The sequence below is a fragment of the Lactuca sativa genome, chromosome 6 (genome assembly GCF_002870075.4).
Source record: "Lactuca sativa cultivar Salinas chromosome 6, Lsat_Salinas_v11, whole genome shotgun sequence".
Lineage (NCBI taxonomy): Eukaryota > Viridiplantae > Streptophyta > Magnoliopsida > Asterales > Asteraceae > Lactuca > Lactuca sativa.
The window spans coordinates 48,432,791-48,458,667 of record NC_056628.2 but is presented as its reverse complement, the minus strand read 5'-3'; the positions used below and the strand labels follow the sequence as shown (position 1 = coordinate 48,458,667).

The 25,877-nt window shown below is 34.7% G+C and overlaps 2 protein-coding genes across 2 annotated transcripts; both read left to right on the top strand.

The window, feature by feature from the left end:
- Positions 1-2,914: 2,914 nt before the first annotated feature.
- Positions 2,915-4,218, top strand: LOC111909330 (uncharacterized). The gene is made up of 3 exons (XM_052764439.1): positions 2,915-3,242; positions 3,571-3,678; positions 3,757-4,218. The coding sequence occupies exons 2-3, from the start codon at positions 3,589-3,591 to the stop codon at positions 4,066-4,068; spliced, it is 402 nt and encodes a 133-aa protein (XP_052620399.1). The 5' UTR covers positions 2,915-3,242; positions 3,571-3,588; the 3' UTR covers positions 4,069-4,218.
- A 2,232-nt stretch (positions 4,219-6,450) lies between these two features.
- Positions 6,451-7,767, top strand: LOC111909335 (uncharacterized). Its single transcript, XM_023905141.3, has 4 exons — positions 6,451-6,610; positions 6,977-7,078; positions 7,188-7,348; positions 7,446-7,767. Exons 1-4 carry the CDS (start codon positions 6,517-6,519, stop codon positions 7,560-7,562), a joined length of 474 nt encoding a protein of 157 aa, XP_023760909.1. The 5' UTR covers positions 6,451-6,516; the 3' UTR covers positions 7,563-7,767.
- Positions 7,768-25,877: the final 18,110 nt, after the last annotated feature.

The window sequence follows — 25,877 nt, the reverse complement described above, 5'->3', positions numbered from 1 at the left end:
AACTTATTTTCTTTAGCAGGAAAAGAAACGATATTATTGTGACCATTACATCTAAAGATGCAAAATCATAAAGGGGTTTACATGCACGCCACAATGATCTGGCTGATTTGAGATGAATGAAAAAAGTCGTGATGCTCCATGGGGCCTTTTGCGACATGCAATTCTCGACTTCAAGTTGAATGTACAAAATTTTAGGCTATGAATGAGATTTTTTAGTAGAAATGACGAATTTACTAAGAGTTTAGAAGACCAAAGACTTAACTACAAAAAATGACTAAAGACTTGAAATCGAATCAAGGTAATATCTTATGATTTTAATCCGGACCTTTAGATCATGGTAGAGATCTTGTTTCATAACCGGTCATAGTTTGATTGGGATATTTTGTATTTTTTGCCTTTATATTTTTAATATCTCATTTTACATCATATCTACATTTACATATCACGTTTATATTTATTGTTTTGTTAAATTAATATATTTTAGTAAATATATAAAATAGAAAAAATATATTTTATAAAAAAAACATTTATCAAACGATCAAGATGGCACGAGTGTCAAATACTAAGATAACATTATGAGCCACCACCTGCAACCCCTGCTCTACCTTCTCCGTTAACCATCATTGCACCTGATTTGCCTTCTCCGCTCATCTTCGAAGTGTGGCCTAAATCTGGTGAATCCTTAACTACCGATGGCTATCTTACATCGTAAGTTCTGTTATCTTTATTTATATGAAAATTTGATGTTTGTTTGGGAAAGTTTTCGAAGCCATCCTGATAAAGTTTTTGGCATACTTTTAATTCTTTTATTAGGGTTCATGTTCATGTGAATTTTTATTTGAGTTAAGATTAAAATTAAGAATGCTCTACAGAAATCAAAGATTTAAGTTAAAAAAATATAGAAAATTGTATTTTTCTTTTTGTTTAACGTGTATACACCCACTCTAAAGCACTACTTGTCCTATATCAGGGTTTGAGTCTCCCTCCTAAGGCTGGCGTTACGTTTTATGACTTCAATCATATTATCACGCTCGTGCCTATGTCGCCTTCAATGTTTTGTTTCAGTATATTTTTTTCTCACTTCCTCAATTTCCCATACGGTAACAACTAAGGAAGTAATGGGAGCAATTAGGCGTAATTTTACTCATTCAATCAACAATTTCTATTAATACATAGATTGATGTTTGTAATTTGAACCATTCGATTGCAATTTGTATTTTAAGTAATGTTATCGTGTAAAAATGCATTTTTTTAAATTGGAGCTCGATAAGCTTAACCATTGAACCACTCTCTTTTAGAAATGTAACATTAGCTTTCTCCTTTCTCTCCATTCTCCGCTTTCCGCTTCTTCAGGTATGTTTGAATAAAACACTTGGTAAGTACATTGCTATTATGAGAAAATAATTGTTTCTACGTCGGTATTATGTGTAAAACAAATGTCAGTGCAAGTATGTTGTTGTTATCAATTACATATTGCTATTATCGGCATATAATATCTCTTGGTGCTTGCTATTATGGATAAAAAAATGTAAATTTATTACTATTATAAAGTACATTATGTATATTGGTACAAAGAGTAAGTACATTGCTATTTTCGACAACTTTCCACTCAACTAATATGATTACATGTTCCCTTTTTAGGAAATATGAAGCAGTTATCGTATGTATGGGTGCTATTTCCTACAATGTGCCTCCCATAGCTCTCACAAGAAAGCTGGATTTAGCAAAATTGTTACTTTCTATATCTAATTCAATATCAGTAACAATAATACGAGCTTAATCTAACCCAATAATGAATCATCGACACAAACAAAATAATAATAATAATAATAAAAAATATTGTCACGTGGTTCACCATGGGCTCACATCCTAGTTTTTTTCTTAAAAAAAATAGTCTCGAGTGCTTAAACAACAAATTTAATAATTTATTTAAAAAAAATTAAGATACATGATGGTAAATGAGTTTCTATAACAAAAAAGACCTTAAATGAGTTGAATAAATAGTCTCGAGTGCTTGTAAGCCTTTCATACACTCATCTCTTTATTCTTAAATACCCGTTTTTAAGTATCGATATCTCATTCACATATACTTCATTTTGGACATATAATATATCGTTTCGAAGTTCTCACGGAGAACAACATAAACTCACTTAAAGTTAATTATATATACAACATATGCATACATTTATATATGTCCAAATTAATAAAATATAAATATTTATATTAAAATTTTCCAACAAAAAGTCTGTCAAATATAACATCACTCCCCAACCTTAGAATTTTGGAGGAAACACAACTTAATCAAAAGGATATATAACATGCATTTACCATTTCAGAAGAAACATTGTTAAAGATAAATCTTTACTAAATACATCTTCAACAAAGAAATATAATTATGCGAAAAAGGAAGTAATCGAGGTATTTTGGTAATTTGACATTTGGAATCAATAATCCGTTTTGTTAAGATGGTAACTATGCAAATTTGATTATTTGACTTTTTAAATACAATAGTTAAAATGATTTTTTTACATTATCAAAAAGTATAGATTGGCATGTTTAGCAATGAGTTTTTGGGTACTTATAATTTTTAAAAATGCCTCAAATTAAATAAAAAGTTTTGTTTGGAGTACGAGTTTAAATCTTTGGTTTAAAACAAATTCTTTTTTAATAAAAAATATACATTGTTTACTTTTTGAAAGCTTTTAACCTTTATATTTTATGTAATTTTATACTTTTTCGAACATTTCAGAAATAATAATAATAAAAAAAACTACAAATTATTTTTAGCTATTTTTAGCAAACATAACCTAAATGTCATAGTTTATGAAGTAAGGGTGCAGCTTGCATAGTTACTTTAAAAGCAAGGTCGTTTTTGGCAATTCTCCAGAAATTAATCTGTTGTGTCTTTCGATCTCTCACTATTTCCAACAATGGCGATTCCGGTGACTTCAGTCCTACTCATCGTGATAACCCTCTCTACGAAGGCGTATTTGATCGAGTCCGGAAGCGAAAATAACAATGTATAATCTCCGTGTGTAGATGCCTCTGTAGAAAAGTCCGATGGTTTCACCTTCGGAATCGCTTTTGCGGCGAGGACTGCGTTTTTCTTCAACAATTCGGTCCAGTTATCACCTTGCGATAGGAGGCTCTCGCTATCGTCGGCGAACTCACAGCTCTCCGTCTTCCGCCCTAAGGTCGATGAGATCTCCCTCCTCACCGTCAATTCCAGTAGCTTTTCGCCGGTAATTTCTCCTCTATTACCAGTATTTGCGCTTCTGTTTTTCGTTTGTGTTGAAACGTTTGATCTGTATCCAGTGCATTCAGTTGATAAGATGATAGAGCAGACACGTGCAAAGTTCACATTCCCGTGTTTTCTTTGAAATGATGATATTAATGTGATAATCGAACATTTCCTCTTAGAAGGAAATGATAATATTAATCATGGTGGATTTAGAGGATAGAGAAGACATGTACAAAGCTCATATTTGCAATGTTTTCTCTAACACCCTAACCTGAATTGAACATTTCCTTTCAGAAGATAATTCGAATGATCATATTTTCACATGACAGGATTCTTATGGTGGATACATGGTGGCATATGCTGGTAGAAAATATGCAGCAAGATCAATCCCTGCTTTTGTTGCAAACAGTACATACACTGTCACCAGCTTCACACTCGTAAGCTTACAATCTTTTACCATCTTACCCTTTTCTAACCACTATATGTGTGATAATCGAAGGGTATTTTGGTCATAGGTGCTAGAATTCCAAAAGGGTAGGCTGCAAAACTTATACTGGAAAAGAGATGGGTGTTCTTCATGTTCAGGGAAAAGCAATTTTGTGTGTCTAAACAATGAGGATTGTGCAATTAGAACGAATTCATGTAAGAACAGAGGGGGAAATGTCGATTGTAGCCTTGGGATTCAACTTGCATTTTCTGGAACAGATAAACGTGAATCTGTTTTTAACTCATGGTATGAAGTTAAAAACTTGAGACAATATTCGCTATTCAGGTTGTATAAAAGTATCAAGGATTCTCTTACTAGTCAATACAACAGCTTCTTTTAAATAGTTTCTATGCTTTAACTTTTTATTTATTTTTTACTTTTTTTGTGGTAGAAAACTGTATTAATTTTGTGATTATTGGACACGTGAAGAGGTGATATTGATATTGTATGTTATATGAATATATCAATTGGGAAGATTATATGAAAAGCTGATTTGGTTGATGATTGACTTTCAATTTTTTCTTATTTGGACATCATATGATCATACTTTGAAAAGTCTATGTAAATGACATTTGCTATGATTTGGTAGATTCATTCATTGCTTTTGTGTTCCAAAAAAGCATCAAGTTCTTGAAAATCCAAAGCACTCACATAGATTCAAAAGGATCACATCCATTCAAGCTCGTTGCAAAGCATAAATAAGAGAAACTAATAAAATGAAGAAAAAAAATCAATGAAGGATAATTTAGTTATGGTTGTTTAGTAATCTATAAATATAATCATTCACAACTCACCTCTCAATCACTCAACATTGAGGATGTTTGGTATGACCTCTAAATAAATCAAAAGCATTGGAACTGGCTCTGAACGACTAAGCAACATTACATTCTCTTAAACATTAAGAAGTTGGAACCAATTCAACATTCAACGTGATATATCAACCCCTTAGTCGTTTGATATATCTTACATTCCAGTTCTTTTGATACATTTGCAAACCAACCATAAACAAATAATTCATTACATTATTTGGCAACCAAGATCATTATAGATTCAAATTCCAATAGATTCCAATTCATCTGAATGATTTCAATTGCTTTCAAAACATCTTGTGACTAAACATTTCCTAATAGAACCAACGGGAAAAAATTGGTATGGTACCATCAAAAGCTAACCATTAGGTTCGTATTGCCAATTTGAGCCATTAAGTGTAGGCGCTTTCCATATGTGGAATCTTCCGGTTCTTCCTATTTGACAGTATGACAAGATTGACTACTATGATGGTTTCAAAAGAAGGATTTCTTGCGGTATCGATACTCTCTTATGCAAGCTTTCTTGATGAAGGGTACCTCTTTATAAAAGAATTGTATTTTTCTTCATCAGCTCTTGCGCTCGTGTATCTTTGTTTTAACGTGTTTAATATCGAGTAAGGAGTTTTAGTGTAATATTGTAAACTTCTCATTTGATATAACCGGTAAGGAACAAATGTTGAATGAAATATATACAAGCTCATCAAGTACCAATGGATTCGTTTGTTAATCATGAAAATACGAAGATGTGAAATTTATTTCAAATAATATTGAAAACCAAATTTACATAAATACAATGAGGTAACCATATCCGTTTTCACCGATTTATGTTTATATATTTGTATTAAACAATCCTAAGTCAGTGTATGTTTAATTTTTGAATCGAAATAATAATAATAATAATAATAATAATAATAATAATAATAATAATAATAAAGGATTGTAAAGAACCTGAAAGTCAGAATCATGCCAAATTAGTTTATATCAATGCCATTGCTTTTATTGTACGTCTTTATAATCTTCTTATCTCCCTGTTATAATAAAAAAAAAATATATTTATTTTCTTTTTGTTATTTGTCACACTATTGATTCTTCATTTCAAATTTTAAATATCTTATTTTAATTACATTAATTAATAACATTAGAATAAAAATTAAAATAAAACTAATACGAATATGTATTTATTTAAATCAACGATTATAATTTTATATAACTAAAAAAATATCTCTTAATTAACAATTTATTTAAAATGATTGATTAATAATTCTGAGTTTACTATAAAAGTTTAATTAATTTTGTAACAATAGTTTGCACGGATTATAAATTAGTTATATGATAAACAAATGCATAATAAACAAAAACATAGAAAACTTATAAGAAAATAACTAATAATAATCGACAATGATAGATAATGTTCATCTTTATCCTGTTTTATCTTATTTTGTTTTAAATCTTTGTTCTTATCAATCCCTTATTTAGAGGGGTTCTCATGTTTCCTGTCGATAATTGATGAAAAGATTCAGATTGATCCTCAACTTAATAAACAAAGCAAACTCACATAGGTTTGGACGACCATGTCTATATTTTAGTCGCTAAAGTTGATTACACTTTACTCAATTAAAAGGTTTTGTTATAATCAACAACAAATGTGATCAAATACATATTTTTTGTATTAAATACTAAATAGTAGGAATGTAAGTCCAATCCTCGAGTAGAAAAACAAACGATAGTATCATAGTAAACAAATAAGTCATGCTAGATCGACTACGAAAACAATTTGTACTTTTATGTTATTAGAGAAAAGTATGTTCCATAAGTGATATTAACTCAAACTATCGGGGCAATAAGAGTAAATTATCGATAAATAAGCCGCTAGAAACTTACCACACCAACCCACCGCTGGTATAAATACTCACCCTCGAAGAAATCACACGCTATTCACAAAAAAAATCACAAAATCTCATCCCAGATTGAAGAATCCAATGGCGGGAGTTCGAAGCAAGATGTTCATCGTGCTACTTTGCTCGATTTTTCTAGTTGCACCTTTCGCTGATGCCATAGATGTCAAATACTGCAGTAAGTTTGTTTCGTTTCGTTTTAAGTTCAGTATGATCAAGCATCTCGAGTTAGGGTTTGTAGAATTAAGATTAATTTGGAATAAAGTCAACGATTTCGACTTCTTGTGTATTTTTAGTTCTTCATATTGTGTTAGTAGCGTTCTAGATGGAGGTTTTGCACATTAACTTAACCTTTGGGGTTTCTTTGCTTGAATTCGTATGATCTTAGTATCTAAAATAGAAACTAATAATTGCTCCTATTTACCCTAATTTCTGATTTAGGATTTCTTGAAATGGTTAAAATTCCCTAAAGCCTATATCTTTTGTTTCAGTAACATACACAATTTATCAAGATCTTACCTTTTTCTTATCAATACATTTACAGAAAAGAGCAACAATTATGATGTGAAGGTGAGTGGTGTTGAGATCACCCCTTCCCCAATAACAAGAGGAGTAGACACCACCTTCGCCATTTCTGCATCTACAGGTAAAAAAATCTTGCTAATTGGTAAATGCCAATTCATAATGTATAACATGATTAACATCTTCAATGATCACCGTATTACAAATTACCAATATTACCCTTTGGAATGCAGATACACCTATCTCTGGAGGGAACCTTGAGATATCAGTTTCATATTACTTCTTGAGTGTCTACAGTGAAACCAGTGACATCTGCACAAAAACATCTTGCCCTATTGATGCTGGTGACTTTGAAATTTCTCACACCCAATCACTTCCTTCAGTAACTCCACCTGTAAGTAAAATCGTTTATTTACTCAAAAAACAAGAAACAAACAATGTCTTTCTTTGAAACTAATAAAAGATATTCTTATTATTATTTGAAATTTTAGGGTTCATATACACTCACCATGAAGATGAAGGATGCTAACAATAAGGAGTTGACATGCATCACGTTTGATTTCAGCATTGGATGGTATGCATCTGAGGCACAAGTGGCATCCATTTAAGTGTTTGGAAATCCGTTTTCTTGAAAGATTTACTAATAAACTGATACTGTAGTAGAACTTTTTTTTTTTTTTTTTTTTTTTTTTTTTTTTTTTTTTTTTTTGTTCTGTACTATGTTAAGTAGTTTGTCTGTATAAACTGGTGTTTTATGGTTACTACGTGTGTATGGTAAGAATAATCTTTCGTCTAATGTTGAAGTCACCCACACACACAGCATGAACAAAACCTATTTGAAGTACATTAACAATCCAAGTTTGTATAGTAGCTTTTAATCTGTTTGTTTTTTTGTCCTTTCTGTTGATGACATGATTATATCACCATAAAAAACAAAACTTGCACCATTATTGGTCATGGTTATATTTGCCTAAGATTACTAGGATATAGTCAAACAAATACAATATCGTAAAGCTTGATAACATAGTAAATGATATACCAGAAGGTGGATTTCTCAAACACGCTCTACTCCCGATTGAGAGGAAGTCCTGGATGAAGAAGACTAGAAGAATTTAAAAGAAAGAACCAAAATGAAGAAAAATTTTAAAAATATCTATTAGTTTTAATACAATCCAATCCAATATATATATATATATATATATATATATATATATATATATATATATATATATATATATATATATATATATATATATATATATATATATATATTTTGATGTTTAATAAAGATATATACCAAATTCTTTCATAAAAAATATTATATACAATCCAACTTTAAAAAAAATATTATATATAATCTAATTTTAGAAAACATTAATTCGAGTTTTTGAAAGTTATTATATTTTCAATTTTTGTTATATTATTTTTTTTACAGGGAAATAAATATATACATGGACTAAAAAATTGTTAATATATATATTTTTTAATCCATTTGGAGAGTGAGGTGTGTTGATATTGGAAATTTTGAAAAATGGCTATAAGACTATAAGCCTGATAACAAAGGGAATTTTGGGTTGGGCAATGAGGAATTGTTGGCCACCTCATCTCGATTTTTCTGCACCTCGAATCCTATCGTGGCGACACAAATCTTGAAAGAGATGTTATTATACTCTAGTTAAAAGCATATACAAACACAAATACGGCCCAATACATGGGCCGCTTGGGCTGGGCTTAGACAACAAATTTTAAAGGTCATCAAAATAGTCAATCTATATGTATAGTATATATAATAATGACCCAAAAATTTAGCCTATATATCGTGATCTGTTTACCGGCGTGAGAAAAAGAGTTGGGGAAGAGGCGCCAAACAATCATCTATCTCAAATGCTCATAGAGAAACCAAACGGGTGCTTAGAAACCTGTTGGGCGTTGCTGTCAATGGGAGAAATCAATGCCTACCTAGAATACGACTCCCATAAACACATTTTGCTTCCTCTACTTTTAGTAATACATCCAAGGCCATCGGGTATGTGAGCAATTTTGACGGGTAATAGCCTAGGTGGCATAGATGTTTACGCGTGAACACCGCCCCCTTAGGGTGTAAATGTGATGCGGATTGAGTGTAGTCACGGGTTGTCACAACCAATAAAAACAATTCATCTCAAACAGTAAAGAATGGAACTTATGAATTGTATAAAAAAATTACTTTTCAAATTTAAAACAAACACTTTCAATATAAATACCAACAATTTTATAACCATTTCACACCTCAAAACCACTCAAATCTCTTTATGTTTTCTCATCTCTTCTTGAAAGTATGGATTCAAATCAAAATACCCCACACACTCCAAACGCCCTAACAACCCAAAACACTCCAAATGATCAATATAAACATCTTAACTACATGCAAATGTTAACATCCTCAATCCAACAACAACCTCTATTTACTAACATTTCATATCATCCAACCTACTTCCAACAACAAAGACCACAACAATTCAATCATCCCTAATTCCAAGCTTTTCAACAATTTCAACCCCAAGCTTCGCAACCTCAACAATTCAACAATTTCAACCACAAACTTCTCAACCTCAACAATGTTAAACACAACCATCTCAAGTCTCATTATCTCAATCCCAACCTATAAACCTCGACAATGACGACGACGAACGAATCCAAGAATATTTGTATTTGAAAACAATGTTATTTTCTGTTCGACAACGACCACCATCTCAAGTCTTGGATTCGTTGTTTTCAAATCGAAACGTTGCCACTCCTAAATCGAAACGTTGTTTTCTGTTCTTTTGTTTAAGATTCTGGTACTACGAGTATTTGTTTTTGATCTTGTAGATCATTTGGCTTGCTATCTGTGGTGGTGGTTTACTGAGTGTGGATCTACTCTTGATCGATCAATCTCTATACCAGAAATAACTCTCAAGAGGTCGGATTTCATCAGCGATAAACTCTTAGTAGAGAACGGATTTAGAGAGTCGATCTCTCGTCGCCTCTGCTATCTCTTTTGTGAGGGTTTCTTGTTCCTTTCTATCTCGTTTTTTATATTACCTTTCTGGGAGATCCTGGTTGTCTTGAGTACACCAATTACTTTTTTGTTGATATTGTTCAACTGTTTGGTTTTCCTTGACTCTGTGTTGATTGGCTTGGGTCCCGACAAACCGTGGTAACCATCTGGTCTTTAAGTCGACATAGTTGTCTGTTTTATTCTTTCTTGCTTGTTATTTTTTGTTTGATTGTTCATTATGACTGGGGAAATTCCTGGTGGTAGTGGTAAAGACCTTCCTGTTGATTTTGATGATCCTTTGTTCATACATCCTTCTGATAATGCTTTTACTTCTATTATAACTATAATGTTAACTGGAAATGAAAACTATAGGCTATGGTGAGAGGTCTTAGGGCTCGTAACAAGTTAGGGTTTGTTAACGGAACTTTTCAATAAGATAAAGTTGAGGCTTTTAAGGCTTATAAATAGGAACAACAAATGCAATTTTCTATTCTTGGATTATTGGGCCGATATATGAGTCTATATGTTCTAGTCATGCCTATTCTAAAAAGGCTAAAGATATGTGGACCGCCTTGTTTGATACTTATAACAACTCTGATGGTTCAGTTATCTTGAATGTTCGTCAACATATTAACTCTTTAAAACAAAATGGATATTCTCTGTCTGACTATTTCAATAAACTTGAGTCTCTTTGGAAAGAATTTGATGGGCTACCTAGTTTAATTGAATGTGTCTGTGAAGTTGAAACTAAACTAAGTGACCATTCTAAACTCATGAAGTTAATGTCGTTTCTTAGCGGTTTTGATGATACCTACAATCAAGTTAAAAGTCATATTCTGTTAATGAGTCCTCTTCCCAATGTCAAATCTTCCTTTTCCATTTTGTCTAGAGAAGAATCTCTTCAGAAGAATGAGTCTTTATCTTCTGGTAATAATTCTAAAGTTTAGGTTTCTACCTTTAATAGCAAGGCTAATGATTTTAAAAGGAATCAAAATCAACGTAGGTCTAGAAATCAGGACTTACAGTGCAAACATTATGGTCTTAAAGGTCATTTAACTAAAAGATGTTATAAACTAATAGGTTATCCTAAAGATTTCAAACCTAGAAACAGTGGAAATAGTCAGAATAATCAGACCAAGCTTGTTTCTATTAATTCATCTACTATAGCTTCTAGTAGTTCTTCTTCCGTCTCATCAGATTCTGCTACTGGAAGTGATGTTCACTATTTTACCAATGAACAGTACAATAAGGTTCTTCGTCTTATCACCGAAACCTCTACTACTGATGATGCTGTTGTTACTGCTAATATGACAGGTATTCCTTTGTTTCGATGTTCTAACTTTGTTTTTTGTTCTATTACTCCTAAGGGTTGGGTTGTTGATTCACGAGCTATTTAATAGATGATTTCTTCTGAATCTCAGATCAATGATAATGTGGATGTATCTAAACTCAACCTTCTTGTGAAACATCTAAATGGATCCTTTGCTAAGATTAATAAAATTGGAAATCTTAAGTTGTCATCTAATCTTACCTTATTTGATGTATTTTTTGTTCCTGATTTTAATGTTAACCTTCTATCTGTTCATAAGCTTTGTAAAGATAGTAATTGTGAAGTTGTTTTTTCTGAGCACAAATGTAAAAGTTAAGATTCACTGTCAAAGGAGATGGTGGAGAATGGTAGAGAGTCTGGGGGTTTATATTACCTTGAATATTTACCCTCAAGTATTTCTTCTAATATACGTGATCCTAAATTTTGTGTTTCTAAAATTACATGGCATATTCGTGTTGGTAATCTTGTTGATCAAGTTTTAGGTTCCTTAAAGGAGAAACTAAACTTAATTAACGAGTCTTTGCCTCCTTGCGATGTCTCTCATAAGGCTAAACAATCTAAAGAGTCTTTTCATGTTAGTCAACATAATACTTTTTTTTTTGTCTTGGTGACTTAATTCATTTAGACCTTTGGCCCTATAGATTTGTTACTTGTGAAGGCTTATATATATATATATATATATATATATATATATATATATATATATATATATATATATATATATATATATATATATATATATATATATATATATATTTTACTACAGTGGATGATTACTCAAGGGCTACTTGGGTTTTTCTCATAAAATCTAAAGAAGAAGTTTATGAATGTTTTGTTTCTTTTTCAAAATTTTTGCTTAATCAGTTTGATTAAAAAAAATATTTGTTCACATAAAGGTACTGAGTTTGTTAATATTCGTATGAAGTCTTTTTGTGCTGATAGTGGTATATTACATCAAACTTCATGTGCTTATACTCCATAACAAAATGGAGTTTTGGAGAGAAAGCACAGGCACATTCTGAATGTTGCCAGGTCCTTTCTGTTTAATCTGGGATTCCATTAAATTTTGGGGATATGCTATTCTTACCTCTATTTTTTTTGATAAATTGTATGCCTAACTCAGTTTTAAATGGAAAATCACCTTATGAACTTGTTTTTAAATGAATTCCATCTTTTGATCATCTTAGAGTTTTTGGCTGCCTTTGTTTTGCTGTTAGACTTATGTTAGTGATAAATTCAATTAACGTCCTGATAAATGTGTTTTACTTGGATACTCTGATGATAAAAAGGCATACAAGCTTTTTAGTCTTGACACTAATTCATCTTTTAGCTCCATGGATGTAAAATTTTATGAATATGTCTTTCCTTGTAAATTGAGGTCAACATCTATTGATTTGTCCCATAACAATGGTGGTTCTTGTGATTCTTTTTCCTATGATGATATTAATGTTAATGAATATAATAATAATTATATTAACTTGGATGATTTAAGAATTGAAACCCAGTGGGATAGTGCTGATGCAACCACCAACCTGGATGAGACTAGTACTAGTGATGTCAGCAACAAGAGTGGCGAGGCAACTGTGCCTCCCACTGATGGTTTAGTTCCAACTCTTTTTGTTTTTTTTTTAAATTCTGAGGAAAGTAGTCATTCTCTTAACTTGCCTTCACTTGAACAATTATTGGGTCATCTAGGTCTAGAAGAGAATCTCACATGCCTACAAAAATTTCTAATTATATCATCGAGGGTAAATATAAATATGGTATAGAAAGATCTGTTAACTATTCTTTTGTTGATAATGATACTAAATGTTTTGTGTCTAATTTAAATAAGACTATTGAACCTAAAATTTTAAAGAGGCTTCCTCTGATGCCAACTGAGTCAGAGCTATGAATGAAGAAATGGAAGTCCTTTATTGTAATCATACTTGGGATATATCTTCTCTTCCTAAAAATAGAAAACCTATTGGGTGTAAATGGGTTTATAGAATTAAATATAAGCCTAATGGGGAGGTTGAATGTTATAAAGCTAGGTTAGTTGCTAAAGGGTTTAACCAAAGAGAAAGAATTGATTTTGAAGAAACTTTTTCACCTGTTGCAAATTATTTTTACAGTTCGTATTGTTATCTCTTTATCTGTCCATAATTCATGGCCTATATATCAATTGGATATTGATAATGCTTTTTTATATGGGGATCTTTCTGAAGATGTTTATATGTCTCTTCCTCTTGGTTATCACACTAAAAATGATACTAGAGTATGTAAATTGGTTAGTCTTTATATGGTCTTAAACATGCTCCTAGAATTTGGAATGAAAAATTGTGCTCTGCCTTGTTTAAATTTGGCTTTAAGCAAAGTGTTAATGATTATTTCTTATTTTCCAGAAATGTTGGAAATTCGGTTACTAGTTTTCCTGTTTATGTTGATGATATCATATTAACTGGTAGTCATGAAACTAAGTTGAATCAGGTTAAAGAATTTTTAAAGACTCGGTTTCTTATTAAAGATCTTGGTGTTTTAAAATATTTTAAAGGAATTGAGGTTGTTAATACTGTTGATGGTCTTTGTTTAAATCAGAGAAAATATTTTTTTGGAACTTTTGCATGAATATGGTATACTAGGTTGTAATCCTGTTAGTACTCCTCTTGAAACTAATTTAGTTGTTAATTATGGTGATATGGATAAAAGTGAGAATTTTGTTGTCAAATATTACTGATTTTCAAAAGATAATTGGAAAGTTGATTTATCTTACTATCACTAGATCTGACATCTCTTACGGTGTTCAAGTTCTTAGTCAGATTTTGCATAAACCAACAAAGACTCACTTAAAGATTGCTTTTAGACTATTGCGATATTTAGAAGGTAATCCTGGAAGAGGAGTATTAATTACAAAGTCAGATACTTTTGAATTGAAAGGTTATGTTGATGCAGATTGGGCAAAATGTTTGTCCACTCGTAGGTATGTTACAAGATATATGGTGTATTTTAATAATTCCTTAATTTCGTGGAAAAACAAGAAACAATCTACTGTTTCTAGATCTTCCACTGAGTCTGAATACAGAGCACTTGGGTCTATAACTTGTGAGATTATTTGAGTGTTAAAAGTTCTATTTGAATTAGGTTTTAAAGGGTTGTCTCATTTTCCTGTGTATTGTGATAATGACTCAACTATTAAGTTGGCCTTGAATCTTATTTTTCATGAGAGAACTAAACATTTTGAAATTGACTTACATTTTGTTAGTGAAAAAATTTCTAATGGTGTTTTAAAATGAGTAATGATCTGATCAAACGGCTGATATTTTAACCAAATCCTTTATTTTTAAACAACATGAATTTTTAGTTAATAAATTGGGTTTGGTTGATATTTTTAGTAGTAAAAAGTAAAAAATTTGATTGAGGGGCGATGTTGAAAATATTATAATTTTAATGTTCAATCTCATTATTTATTTTAGTTTTATTTATTTTGTTATGGATTTTGTCATGAGGGTATATTTTGTACATCATGAATTCTTTGATCAAGAATGTTTTGTTAAACATGTTGGTCAAAGGGTTAATCGTGTTATTATGGCATAGTTTTGGGTTTCGACTCATTTTTTGTAAACTGCAACTGAAAGACAAACAAATCTTTACCTGATCCATGAGTTTATTTGAATATGTTGACCCAAAGTATAAAAGTTACTGTTGGATTAGTGTCTAAGTCCATAACTATTTTGGTATGTACTTGACCCGATGGTGCATGGTCCTTTTGGGTTGCCTTCACCAAAGCAACTTGATAGGATGAATTATAGAGAGAGAAGATTAATTATTATTTATTAATATATTATGAGAATAATATATTAAAGGAGAAATCATATTGTTTAATTAATATTAGTCATGAAGAATTAATTGATAATTAATTTTGTGGCTAAAAGAGATTAATTAAACTTAAGGGACTGGAACTGTAATTATAAGATAATTGAATTTGGGCTATGGATTACCTTGGAATAATAGGTTGGACGGATTCTATAGGGAAACCCATTAGAAATCATCCAAGGGTTATTCTAAAAGGGTCCATGGGCTGCTTAGGGCTTAAGCAGTCAAATTAGGGTTTCCTAGTTGAAAACCCTAATAGCCTACATGTATATATAGTACCCTTAAGCCCCAAAAACGTGGAGAAGAGTTCCACTAGGGTTTCCACACGTTTTGGGCAGCCTCCTCTCTCCTTATTCTTCATCCTCTTGCTCTTGGTGTTTGTGAGCCATTAGAGGAGTGACAGTTTTTTGTGACTCTAAGTTTTCTAAAGCCATTACAAGGAGGATTTGAGATTGTTATTGCTACATAGCAATCAAGGTAAGATCTAAAAACCCTTTCACATGTTAATATGATTAATTGTATGCTAGATCTAGGGTTCAAAGTCTTGGATGAATTGCATGTACAATAGAGAAACCTAGATCCAAGCATTAGGGTTTGCATGAGCACATAAAATGTTCTTATGGCCAAAATCCATCAGTGGTATCAGAGACTTGATTGGTTTCTATTGTATTGATGCCTAGTAAATTCATTCATGTTGCAAGATCGAGTTTTTGGCCATCTTCCTGACAAACTCGTCGAGTAGGGTGAACTCGGCGAGTCCATAAGGGGACTCGGCGAGTTTAGCTGTCAGACAGGCGGATTTTCGGGATTTTTACCTATTTTGACTTAGGATAATTGCCATAATTGTTTAAAATTAATAAAATTCGAATTTTATTGATTCCTTATGATTATCTTTGTCAAAATAAAATATTTTTGTCATCTAATTAGATAATTGTTACCTTATTTGATAAATGTTAAATTATTTGAATTATTTGATCATTATCTTGCAAGATTTGAACTAGATCTAATTAGATAACCACCAATTAATTGTTAATTGCCTTATTTGAATTATGTGATCTAGAATATTCTTGATAAAGTTTGGAAAAGTTTCAAATTAATCCCTTTAGGTTTTATAGTTTAAATTTGAATTTAAAAGTTTTTGTTTTGAAATTTAAATAAGTTAAACCCAAATGTTTTGAAATGTTTCAAAACTTGCCCTCAAGTTTTGGAATTTAAAAGTTGATTAATAGTTTAATTTAGAAATGTTAAATTCTAAAACCCTAGTTTTGTTTTGAAAAGTTCAACTCACACCTTTATGGTTTTATTAATTAATTAAAGTGTATAATTAAAAGAGACTTAATAAACCCATAAAGTTTTGGTTTACATTTAATTAAATTAAAAGTATAATTTATTAAATTAGAACACCTAGTATTTTAAAAGTGTAAAATACACCCTATACTATATAACATTAAAAGTCTAATATATATGTATAAATAAAAGTCAGTCTTACCGTTAGTAGGCCTCATTCACGAAGCTGATCTATAAGGGGTGTTTAAGGAAATTGCCTATAAAATGGCGATTGAATGGGTATCCACTCTTACCCACCGCACTCTTGACTAGTGGAGGGTTGTTAGCCGAACGGGTAGGATAGGACAAGAAACCATCCATTATAAGTATAATGAAGTACAAAAGTAACCAAATGCTTTTACAAATTCCCAATCTTAGTTACTTTAGGCAAAAGTGAATTGATGCAATTCCATGAAATTACACTTTGTGCCCTTGCGAAGACGTTAGTGGAGCGTGTGTGGTCAACCGACACACTAAATGGTTATAAGCAAAGGTAGCAAAGGGTGACTCAATGTTTGTCATAGTTCGGTGGAGCGTGTGTGGTTAACCGGCACATCGAATAGATGACTGTAACATGTGGGGGCACCATGTAAGTTTGCATGGTTATTCACACCCGCTTTGTGATCCTCGGTATCATAGTCACAAACTAGAGGGGTATATCGAGATTTAAACATGTCCTTGAAAAGTTCAATGAATCTCAAAAGATCTAGGAATTTTCAATAGATTTAAAACTTAAATTTCCTTTTCGTTTTTCATGGTGGAAATTAGTGAATCGTCATTCACTTACCTTCAAATATTCTGCAACTAGATTACGACATCCCTTTTCTAGGTTGTAGAGTATTGTGTTGGGTCCTAGCCTTAATATCTCATTTGGGTGATTTATTAAGGACTCAATCAATCAACTAACTTGAATTTAATTTTTCTCCCGTTTTGTAGATGTCAAAGTATGACAACTATGGTCTTCCCAAATCCCATGGAACAAGCCTTTCACAGGAAGATGATATTCCACGATTCGATCGAGGATCACGAGATCATGCTTCACTTCCTCCACCTCCTCCTATTATTCTCCCTAACCCACAAGTTCAAAAGATTGAAAAGTTCAAACTCACTCAAGCCCTTTTGGCAAGTAAACATGAAGAAGGAAAGTCAGTGTGTGCACACATCCTAGAGATGAAGTCACACATTGATAGATTAAGAATGTTGGGATCTGTTGTCTGTGAGGAGCTGGCTGTTGATTGGGTTCTTTAGTCACTTCCCGACTCATATAGTGAGTTCGTAAGAGAGTACTATATGATGAACCACGACGTAACCCTCATCGATCTCACATATATGCTTATTGCTGCTAAATCAGCAATGATTTGGCGCACTGGAAAAGCAAAGTTGATTGGTGGATCTGCCTTCCAGACCTCTATGGATATAGGCAATGGCAACAAAAGGCATGCCATGATCGAAAAGTTTGATCATAAGAGAAAGGCAAAGTCAGAAGTAGTTCCATGTGCTGTTCCAAAAGAGTCAATTTGCTTTTATTGCCAAGAGAAGGGGCATTGGAGACAAAGCTGCCTTATTTACCTAAGAGATCTAAGAGATGGGAGAGTCAAAACGTATGGCTCTGCTTTAGGTAAAATCCATTAACCAACTCTTTTAAGTTCCTATTCTAGATTCTTGATACATGATGTAATAAGATTACAATTGATGTTTTGTAGGATCGAAGAAAGGAAAGGAAACTTAAGGGAAGAAGTGAGCAGAATCTAATCATGAAGAAATGGATTTCGATCGCATTGCTTGAAGATTGGATTCTTGAGCTACTACTTAGAGTTAAAATAGATTGCTAAGAAATATGTATTAACATAGTTTTTCAATGAATTGCATTGTAAGGACAAATTTTTCCGCAATAAAATAAAATTTGATTTTATATTATTTATTTATCCTTGCAATGGCATGTATGAAAAATTGATGTTTGAATGTTTCTATTATTAGCAATAATGGATTTGATTCTTAATTATGTTATTTGTGGAAATGTCAAGAATCTACCAAATAGGGAGAGTTTCTCATCGCCCAAGTTTCAATTGGACAGAAACTTGGAATCATGCAACTTGGTTGCATGATGAATGAGAAATTTCATATTTGGAAATTAGACTAATTCGTTAACAAAGTGTCAAGTGAAGGTCTAGGAGATCAAGTACACAAGGCTGTGTGTTGATCAAGTCCACCACAAGAGTGACAAAGATATTCGTCATGATTTACTAAGGTTAAGTAAATATGATTATACTTATGAGATTAAGTGTAATTCTCAGTTAATTGAAAGAGTTTCAATAAATAGCAGGACGAATAAGAAGAATCAAGTAGGCAGAAAGATAAAAGTTTCTCTATTCTAAGAAGAAGGGAGAGTACTTTTTATTATGTTTTATGATAAGTCTTAATGATTAAGAACCATATCTCAATTGATCCTCTAAGTGAGTCTTAGTGCAATTGTATGTCTGAGAAGAGGAATCAAGAATTGAAGAAATGGTCAAATCAAGAAGTCAATCATACTTCGTTCCAAAAACAAGTCTTAGATTTAAGATTGTGAATTGAGTGACAAGTCTTAAGAAGGTTTATAACATTCATCAAATGTGGAATTTGAAAAGGTTTTCCTATTCTTGTACATTTGTAATTAGAAAGTTGTGATGTCTTGGATAAGACAAAGACCAACTAGGACCAATTATGTGAAGTGTTTTGATAAGAACCACACTAACTCTTGAATATCTGTTTTGTCAAGGAATGTTTCTTGACAAGAGAATCCCATATGTCAAGAAGTCAGTGGGAGTCTCAATGGTCTTGAAAGGTTTCAAGAACAAATCAAGAATAAACCTTATCGATCATCACTAGCACACGAATTGAGGTTTACAATCTATCGTGTTGACACTATTTTGTTTCTGTGCCATTCCAATTGAGTGAATTATGCATGTGAGTGCTATGAGTTCTCATTTGAACGCGTAAAAGGCAAGCACCTTGATCAATGAAAAGTATATTGATAGGAAAGGGTGAGCTGCTTAACTACTTGGAAGACATGGTGGGTACTCGTGTTACCATAAGGCAAGAAATCAAGATTGAGAAAGTTCGGTCCATATGAGTTTGGATTTGTCGCAAACTTTGGTTTTGACAAATTCGCATGGATAGGAACACATACACCATTAAAAGCTAAGTGTCATAAGATTCCCTCCTTCATGAAAATGACTGTGAGGAAATGTTTTCGCTAAGAGAGATTTTAAAAAGATAGTAATTGTGAAAATTGTATTCTCGAATTCGATTATGGTTACGGTATCCCTTTCCATAATTCGAATTGTGAGATTTGGCAATTAGTCTGAATTGTTTAGACACACATATGAGTTATCTAAGGCAAAGGTGTATAAGTTTAAGAAGCTTAGATAAAGGATTATCATGTCAAAGCTAGTGGGAGCATAAGTGTTATGCTTATATGATAATTAAGGCAAGTATTGCAAGTTTGCAATATTAATTATAGAAAACAAGAGTTATACTTTGCAAAGTCGTAAGGATTGAATAGTTGTTTTTCTATAATTAAGGGAGAGAATATTATGTTTCATTTCAAATCTAAAGGCTTAGGTTGTGGAATGTTAATAAATTTAGTCAAGGATAAATAGTGTGTTCTCAAAATTTCGATTATGATTATGGCATCCCTCTTCATAGTTCAAATTATGAGAACGTGACACATAAAATATTATGGCAAAAGATTGATAAAGTATCAGATCTTTATGTAAGACATTATGCATCGTGTCCCATACGCTTCCGGTAAAGGATCAATTGCAAGTGCTATAATATTTGACCATTCTAAAATTTTCCAAATGTCTAGCACATTAAGAGGGAAAAAGGACAAGAACCGGTTTTGACTAAGATAATTAAACAACTATCAAAGGACAATCCAAAGCTCGCTGAGGATTGGTCGCTTGTGAGTAGTTGGAAGTATGGTATTGGATGGACCATATCGACATTATTATGAATAGATAAGATTCTATTAAGAATGAATTGTCATATGGCAAATATGGAAATGTTTCCATATTGGGAGTTGGATATTGAGAATCTATATCTAGATTAGAAACTATTATGCAAGAAGGATGTTCAAAGGAATGTACTTTGAGTGAGAGACATCATATCTATAGAATTGTTTCTGATAGAGATTAGCCAAGTCTTGATGATTTTGAGCTATGACTTTACGAAAGAATCATTGCATAAAATGTTAGAATCTAGCATATTCTATAAGTGGCAAGAGTTTGATATTCTTATACTTATGATAAGGATTGGGAGTTGTGAAATGAGTATGATTGGAAATGTGTTCATTTGATCTATTTCACAAAGTAAGGACCGTAGATAAACATTGTGTGCATGCTAAGAGCATGGGAAAATTGTTGTTATAATTCAAGTAAGAAGTTGATTGCCCGAAACAACAAATAATGAATAATCAATATGGTGATTAAATAAAATGTTTTATTTATACCCAGAGTTTGGGGCCATATGGGATTAGTATTATTCTTGTGTTTCACTTTCCATGTTTTGACTTCCTGAATAATTAAATTGATTCAGAACAATCAAATTATTCAAACAGACCACAGCCGTTCATATGTTGGAAGTAGGTATGAATGAAGACTGACGTGAATTGGTGTGTGGATTGTCTAAAATGTATTAGACATAAGCATACGTTAGCTGCAACGTTCATGAGTGCTTATGAATATGAGTTTGAGCATTGGATCAAACCCACACTCACTTGGATCACTTCATGGATTTTATCACGAGTGATTGGTGAGACGATAATATCTTATATTCTTGAAACCGAGATGTATGAGTTGTATCTTGCGAGTCGGTTACACACTGATAATATGTAAACGCACCAGTAACTTGGTGTCATAAAACATATTGTTGTGTGTGATTCGGTGAGTGAGTGCAAGCAAGCATTGAATCAAAGTTTATCCATTCCTTTTATCCAAAGTGGAATGAAAGCGATATCTGTGGGCCCCTCGATGATTTAGTGATGACACATAAGCGCTTGGCCAAGCCGAGACTAATTTGATGTGTTCAAATGTAGTCTGTTGTCAATCGTCATAAATCGGAAATCAAGAAACAACACATAGACAGAGAGAATAATTTAAATCCATGTCTCAGTCTATACGATATCTAGAATGGAGGAATATATGATCCCTTATCTAAAGGACGCGTATCTGATAATATCAGAGTTGACAACGGCTTTTGAAAGGTACGATTGCAGATTAGGATCTGAAGTCATACGCAGAACAGTTATTAGACTTATCCAAGTGGGAGACTGTTGGATTAGTGTCTAAGTCCATAACTATTTTGGTATGTACTTGACCCGATGGTGCATGGTCCTTTTGGGTTGCCTTCACTAAAGCAACTTGATAGGATGAATTATGGAGAGAGAAGATTAATTATTATTTATTAATATATTATGAGAATAATATATTAAAGGAGAAATCATATTGTTTAATTAATATTAGTCATGAAGAATTAATTGATAATTAATTTTGTGGCTAAAAGAGATTAATTAAACTTAAGGGATTGGAACTGTAATTATAAGATAATTGCATTTGGGCTATGGATTACCTTGGAATAATAGGTTGGACGGATTCTATAGGGAAACCCATTAGAAATCGTGCAAGGGTTATTTTAAAAGGGTCCATCGGCTGCTTAGGGCTTAAGCAGTCAAATTAGGGTTTCCTAGTTGAAAACCCTAATAGCCTACATGTATATATAGTACCCTTAAGCCCCAAAAACGTGGAGAAGAGTTCCACTAGGGTTTCCACACGTTTTGGGCAGCCTCCTCTCTCCTTATTCTTCATCCTCTTGCTCTTGGTGTTTGTGAGCCATTAGAGGAGTGACAGTTGTGACTCTAAGTTTTCTAAAGCCATTACAAGGAGGATTTGAGATTGTTTGTAACATCCCAAAATTCAAGACCAAAAATTTCTTTTTAATAAAACATTACTTTAAACAAAGACATCATTCCAAAACATAATCTGAGTATAAGTTTTCAAAACACATGTTTATTATCTGAGTAAACATCCCAGGCTGACTATTCTATGGTGTGTGCCATGCGATCACCCCGAGCTCCTCCCTCCGCTACCGGAAGTACCTGAAAACAAAACTGAAAACCGTAAGTACGAAGCTTAGTGAGTTCCCCACCTTACCACATACCATGCAAAACCACATACTGCACATACTGGGCCACGCCCGCTATCCTGGGCCTCGCCCCTACCCCGTGCCTTGCCCGATACAACGGCCCCGCCGCTCCAGGCCCCGCCTGTCTTCGAGCCCCGCTCGGATACAGATCTGTTTCACTTAGGCCTCGCCTGTCACAGGGCCTCGCCCACTAACATATAATAGCACATAAACATATCACATAACATTACATAAACTAAACATATACCAGCAACTCTTGCTCTAAGGCCTCGCCTATCTCTGGGCCCCGCCCGTGTCCTGCTACTGATGAGTCATGGAACCTCGTCCATACTCCTACTGATAGTGAGATACGGGCCCAGCCCACCCTCACTCCTTTCCTAACTTGGGCCTCGCCCCTGCTCTGCTGCTACTGAGATGTGGAACACCATCCACACTCTGCTATTGGTGAGATACGGGACCTCGCCCACACTCACCTCCCTACCAGGCACATACAAATATCACACAGACAACAAGTATAAACTATCACATAAACTGCTCCTTGGGCACCCGCCCTCTATCATTGGACCTCGTCCGAATATCATACTAGCATACTGTGCCTAGGGCTAACCCCCGGGTCTTCTACTCATAACTACATGAGCCGGCATTGTGGCCGTAGGCCCATTCATACAAAGGGAAACTCACCTGATACTGCTGAACTGCTGCTGCTAACCCCTTTGACCGCTACCTGACCACTGACTCCGAACTGCTGCTCCGCTAGCTCCCCGAGCTACCAATATCAACATAACACTCAGTATAACTGACCTTCAAAGGTCAACCAAGTCAGCTCTGGTCAAAGTCAACGTCCTGGTCAAAGTCAACCTTCCAGGTCAACCCTACTCGTCGAGTCACCCTACGGACTCGCCGAGTTCATAAGTCCAGAGTCCTTCCACTCGCGACTTTACTCGCCGAGTCAGCCCCTGACTCGCCGAGTCTACTGATTCCTGATTCCTGACCTGTCCAACTCACTGAGCCCTGGCTCGACTCGCTGACTCGAGACTTAACTCGAAGGGTTTGGGACCACGCGACCTGACTCGCCGAGTCTAAGAATAGACTCGCTGAGCACACGACAATCTTCATCCAACTCGCCGAGTTCATGCCTATCTTCATCCAACTCGACGAGCTGTTCATCCCACTCGTTGAGTTCCTCCTCTTCTGCAAGCTACTCGCCGAGTCCACTCGAAGGACTCGCCGAGTCCAATAAGATCCACTTACATGCAGAGGACTTCCGAGTCATGCATGAACTCCAAACTGTAGATCTACCCTTCCCAAGCCTATTCCCCACGTAAAGTTGCAAACTTTACGTGTAGAGAGGGAGATCTATGCAAAATGCACCAATAACTAGGGTTTAAGACCAAGAGGCTCCAAAATCCACCCAATGGCTGATACTTTACGGAATTCTAAGCCAAAACAAACATGGATCTGAGGTAGCAACCTCAGATCTGGACCTCAAGCTTGAAGTTGATCTTAGGCATGGCTTAAAAGCCCCAAAACTCATAACCAAAGAAGATCTAAAGGAGGGAAACGAATTGATACCTTCCAATGCTCTGAAATGCTCCCCAAACTTCAGATCCAAAGCCACTCCTTGATGCTTCGAAGATTCCCACTCCTTCTTCTTCCTTAAAACCACTCAAAAATGGCCAAAAGCTTGAATGAACACAATGGGGGCTTAAGGTGTGGCATTCTGGGTGTGAGAGGCTGTAAAGGAGCCATAGGAAGAAGATTGAGACGTTTAAATAGGCTCCAAGCCCCGGATTTAGGGTTTTCCTCGCACAGACCAGACTCGCCGAGTCCACTTGGCCGACTCGCCGAGTTGGTCACTTACTCCTCGACCCGGATCCCGCTCCGACTCGCCGAGTCCTTCCTTGGACTCGCCGAGTCCCTCCTAAATTTAGGGTTTCCTTTATTTTCTTGGCTTTCAAAATCTTGGGTATTACAACTCTCCCCCACTTAAACTGAACTTCGTCCTCGAAGTTTACCATGGCCCATCGACTGCGAACTGCCTCCAATACCCAACACCAGCCGCCTACCTGCGCTGGTCTTCTGCCTGGTCATTCTGACTATCATCAACCTTGCGAGTAAACCTCGGGTCAAACCTGACCCTGAACAACTTAGAAACAGAATTTACTCAACCGATAATCCTTCTGGTACTCACCGAGTACTACACTGAACCCGCAGAGGTTCTCCACTACTTTCCTTGCGCAATATCCTCACCTTCCCAAGGCAAAGCCTCCTAACCGACTTTTCCTCTGACACTGTGAAGGTCCTATCCTTCACTAACTCCATCACCCCCCCCCCCCCCCCGCTATTCCCAGAACGGGTCATCACCGTCAATACTCACTGACACTCCTTTCTGCCATCACTTGGTGTCGAGCACCCCTCGACTCAACTAACTGAATTCCACCATACGCTTCATACTCGCACTGCCACCGACTGGCAATTCTGCTATTCCTCGTCTGACTCTCTGATGAACTGAGACCGCCCTGGTCCCTACCAACCTATCAATGATTGAATTACCGGCCCCGACCGGTAGCTAGTCCCAACACCATCACTAGTCGCTCTCAGCGACTTCCAAAGAAACCTCAACCACCTATAACTGCCCAAACCACCCTGCCATTCAGGCACTACAAACCTAGGATCCCAGGTCCCCTAACTTGACACTAAGGTCCCTACCAGGTCCTACCTGCGCTGCTAGAACTCACGGGCCTCGCCCACGGGTCCCACCCGCCTCTATCCTTCTAGTCTCACTAGTCTAGACACTCTCGCTCGGGCCTCGCCCATGGGTCTCACCCAACCATACTACTGAGCAACCCTGCTCCCAGGTCTCATCTACACTGCTAATCTCATACGGGCCTCGCCCACGGGTTTCACCCAACTATATCTTGGAGCGGCCTCTCCCAAGGTCTCACCTCTCTAGAGCTATACAGGCAACTCCCTATCATTCACATCCACTTACCCAATCTTGATCCCTACCATATCACTAGGAGATAAGGGCCTCGCTCCAACTCCACTAACGGAGCTACTAAGGAATGCTACGGCTTACTCATAGGCTTACATCACCATCCATTGCTGACCTCTAGTGAATGCTACAGCTGCCCTGTAGTCTTACAACACTTCCGCTACTGACTGCTAATACGAAGGCACCCACGTGCCATCAGCTTCTCAAGATCCTTATTC